This window comes from Palaemon carinicauda, chromosome 25 (genome assembly GCF_036898095.1).
Source record: "Palaemon carinicauda isolate YSFRI2023 chromosome 25, ASM3689809v2, whole genome shotgun sequence".
In the NCBI taxonomy this organism is placed as follows: Eukaryota; Metazoa; Arthropoda; class Malacostraca; order Decapoda; family Palaemonidae; genus Palaemon; species Palaemon carinicauda.
Genome location: NC_090749.1, coordinates 80,486,347 through 80,491,346, shown reverse-complemented (window position 1 = coordinate 80,491,346; position 5,000 = coordinate 80,486,347). Strand labels below are relative to the sequence as shown.

The 5,000-nt window shown below is 25.7% G+C and overlaps 1 protein-coding gene across 1 annotated transcript in view; it reads right to left on the bottom strand.

The window, feature by feature from the left end:
* The window catches only part of LOC137619098 (neuroligin-1-like), a 12,678-nt gene that overhangs the window by 5,106 nt on the left and 2,572 nt on the right, over positions 1-5,000 (bottom strand). Inside the window, exon 2 of the mRNA XM_068349290.1 lies at positions 5-151. Coding sequence (XP_068205391.1) covers positions 5-151 — 147 coding nt within the window. The remainder of the gene's footprint in view (positions 1-4; positions 152-5,000) is intronic.

Here is a 5,000-nt window from a genome sequence, read left to right as displayed (position 1 = left end):
TTACCCAGAATGCCGAGACGATAGTTGAGAGTCACCACAATGACCTTGCCCAGAGCTGCCAGAACTGATCCGTCGTAGAGACTTGAAGATCCCCACTCAAACGACTCTCCCTGGAGGAAGACGACCACTGGGTAGGCCATCATAGCTGCATCTGCAAGGAGGCAAGCACGAGAGTTAAGAGGGGTACTCGGATCTAGCAAATGGGGTTCTATGGCTACACAATGCTAGAAGATGATTTTAGCAGGATGAATCTGCAAATAGTTGGAAGTAAGGTCATCTTATCAACAGTCATTTAGAGAGATATAGATATTGACTAGTACAGAAGCATGGTATATCTACAGACTCTTACAGAGAGAGAGAGAGAGAGAGAGAGAGAGAGAGAGAGAGAGAGAGAGAGAGAGAGAGAGAGAGAGAGCTGAAGGGATTTTCACTATACCTATTATCTCCCTATACATGTCCTTCTATTTCAGTCTGTTCACTGCCTTTTTATGTTAGTCTTTACCCGCACCTTTTCTTAGCTTGTTATTCTATCATCTTCTCTTCCTTCCCATGTCTTTCTTGCAACCTTAGAGGACCCATTCTGTTATTTCTAATGTCCATCTATTATTTATTATGCTATAAAACATATCAATATTCGATTTAAAAGACGACACTTCTATTAACCTGTCTAACAGAAATGTATTTGGAATTTCAACCGCCAGATTATTCTATTGCTTTAAATAGCTTTGGTAAAGAGTATTATTATTATTATTATTATTATTATTATTATTATTATTATTATTATTATTATTATTATTATTATTATTATTCATAATTTTTATTTTTCTCCTATATATAAATGTATATATGTATATATATATATATATATATATATATATATATATATATATATATTATACATATATATATATATATATATATATATATATATATATATATATATATATATATATATATATATATGTATAATCATTATTATTATAAACTCATATATATATAATTATATTAACTTATATGATATATATTTTTTCTCAGATTTTAGTTCTCTAGATGTAAATATTGCAATAAGATGATTAGATTGTATGATTTTTCAACTGCAATTATTAACACTGTACACTTGTTAAAATATAAACGAGATTCTATAAAAGGTAAAATTAAATAGCGTTGTTCAAAATATAATGTGTAAAAGTTAGAGCACTGAAAGCTTAAAGTTATTAAGAAATATGAAACTTTATTGCTAATGAAATTGTGATTCTAGTTTTTTTTTTTTTTTTCATAGAACAAAATAGGAATAAAAGATGGAATCTATTTAAAACAAAGGTAAGGAAATATGAAGGAAAAATTGATTATCTAAAATATCCTTCTTAAGTTAACAGGAACAAAATAAGATTATGGAAAATGAAATAGTGAAAGAAGCTCGTTCTATTTTACCATAATTTTAAATTAAGATTGTACGAAATGAATTATTCATTTGTCAATTCATTCGTGGAAGACTAAGACGGAATATTCATGTTTTATGTGTAAAGGATGATTTTAATTCTGTTACTCTGAGTCTTTTTAAGATGTCTGGTGTTTTTCGTCGTGGGAAGGCAGTGAACATTTTGAGGGAAAATACAATGACAATAGGGTCTTATTTGAGAGAGAGAGAGAGAGAGAGAGAGAGAGAGAGAGAGAGAGAGAGAGAGAGAGAGAGAGAGAGAGAGAGAATCTGAGTGTTAAGTACTATGTGAAATCAGACAAAGGCATCAGACATGTCCACACTCATGTCTTGCTAGGGTTTGGCCATTTTTAACTCCATTGTTGGCAATGGTACGAGACTTTCGTTTGATTGTTCTCAGCAAACCAAACTAGTATGGGGGACCCTGACTAGTGCAGCTGTCCAGATCATGGCGATACGCAAACCCTTCGACCATTTAAGGGTACACTCGGGCACACTATTCTACCTAATTTCTCTCCCTCTTGTTTTGTTAAAGTTTTTATAGTTTATATAGGAAATATTTATGTCAATGTTATTACTGTTCTTAAAGTATTCTATTTTTCCTTGTTTCCTTTCCTTACTGGGCTATTTTCCCTGTTGAAGCCCCTGGGCTTATAGCATCCTCCTCTTTCAACTAGGGTAATAGCTTAGCAATTAATAATAATAAAAATAATAATGATTATATATATATGTATATGTATATATATGCATATATATATATATATATATATATATATATATATATATATATATGTATATGTATATATATATATATATATATATATATATATATATATATATATATATATATATATATATATATATATATATATATATATATATATGTATGTATGTATATATATATACATTTACATATGTATGTATATATATATATATATATATATATATATATATATATATATATATATATATATATATATATATATATATATGTTTTGTATCTACTATTTCCTGTTCTATATCTTTTCGGAGGGCAATCTAATCCAATGACAAAACTGATTTTGCTCTATGTAGACTAAATTAATTCAAGGTCGGCTTGTCAATATAAACTGAGTAAAATAAATATCATTGATAAAGTTTGCTTGTCAACAAGTTCATATAAGAAAATATATCATGATTATAAGTCTCCTATAATAATAATAATTTTTAGAAATTGTATACTTTCCTGTCTTGGGTAATTCAAAAATATTTGTATCATCAAGAAGTTTGATGTTTCATTGATAGCAAAGTTCATCAAAATTTGTTTGATAAAATTTTTATGAAAAATTGATATATAAAATGAAGTTTTAGTTGTGAAATTTCTATTTGCTTTTTATAAAACATGTAAACTTTTCACATTGATAAAATGATAAAAACATTTTACACTTCTGAACAGTTTATTTTTATAGCTGAACATCAAAAATTCTTGTACTATTTAAGAACACCTTTTTTTTTTATCTTGGAAAACTATCCTCTCTCTATCATCTCAACTTCTATTTTATTTCTTGATATTCCCAGAGGGAAAAATCTACCAGAAAGGAAAAGTCGAACATTATCCTGCTCTAAAAGGATCCTTAAAGACCCTGAGGTTAAGGATGAAATTCCCCTGGCTCCTCCAGGTCAAAGCGAGCGAGAAGGCTAAATGCCACTTACCTAAAGAATTAACGAGAATCTGAATGTCCACTTGGAAGTTCACACTAAGTGCATCTTATATAATTTCTCTCTCTCTCTCTCTCTCTCTCCTCTCTCTCTCTCTCTCTCTCTCTCTCTCTCTCTCTCTCTCTCTCTCTCTCTTGCTCTTGTAAAAGATCTCTTCCATAATATACATAGGAATTAGGAAGGGGATGGAGTCAATAAGAATATATAAAGAATAATTTCTGTGATCCACATACCCCCTTTTTGACACTCCATTCTATATTTTTTTGGACTTTAATATCGAGATTCTATTACGTGTTTAGAAATAAATGCATTTTTTCATTTACACATATGGAATTTAATGTAGATTATATTTCTGCAACTTTGGGTTGATATAAGAGTTTAGGATTCAAAGTAATTTTAAATGATAATCTTTTATTCTTAAGTGGTAATATATATATATATACATATATATATATATATATATATATATATATATATATATATATATATATATATATATATATATATATATATATTGGCATATATATATGTATACATATATATATATATATATATATATATATATATATATATATATATGTATATATATATATATATGTATATATATATATATATATATATATATATATATATAGATATTTATATATATATTTACACATACACTCATGTATGCATGTATTTACATATGAGATGCCAGAAAACTTTCAATCAATCAATGTATGTACATATGAATGGACACAAACACGTACACACCTATACACAGATATATATATATATATATATATATATATATATATATATATATATATATATATATATATATATATATATATACTGTATATATATAATATATATATATATATATAATATATATATAATATATATATATATATATATATGTATATATATATATATATATATGTTGCATTTATATATATATATATATATATATATATATATATATATATATATATATATATATGTATATATATATATGCTGCATTTATATATATATATATATATATATATATATATATATATATATATATATATATATATATATATATATATATATATATATATATATATATATACGTATATATATACATATATATATATGTATGTATATATACATATTTATAAATAAATATATATATATATATATATATATATATATATATATATATATATATATATATATATATATATATATATATATACATATATATATATATATATATATATATATATATATATATATATATATATATATATATATATATATATCAATGTGTGTCTAATTACATTTGTTCATATATTTATATGAAAGTACTCAAATGAATACCTTCTTGATAAAGATTATATTATCACATAAATCCTACACCTTCCATGGGGGTAAATTGTAACAAACGCTAATACATTGCACAATTTTATCACAAAATAAAGCAAACTAAAAGATATATTAATGAGAAAGTTCTTTGTTTTGAAATATCTCAATTTCGAAGAGAAATAGAGATAAAATCTTCTTACAAGATTCATCAAGTGAAGCCTTAGCACTTATCATTCGTCTGAAAGTAAAAGAAATAAGTCATTCAATGTCCCTTTCCTTTTACATCCTCTATCAGCAAGGCTTCCTGAGGTCTTCTAGTCTCAGATATGGTTTCCTAAGGTAAGATTCCTTTGGAATAGGATAGTGAGGGAATGTTTGATCTTATAAACCTGAGAAACTCTCCTCCAGTTCTTTTTATTCAGCATAAAAGCTCAAGAAAATATGGTTGTTGCCTCAATGTTATCTATTTACAGTCTATAATATCTATCCACACTACATTAAGCTATAAGGATATACAGCCGCTATATTTTGTAG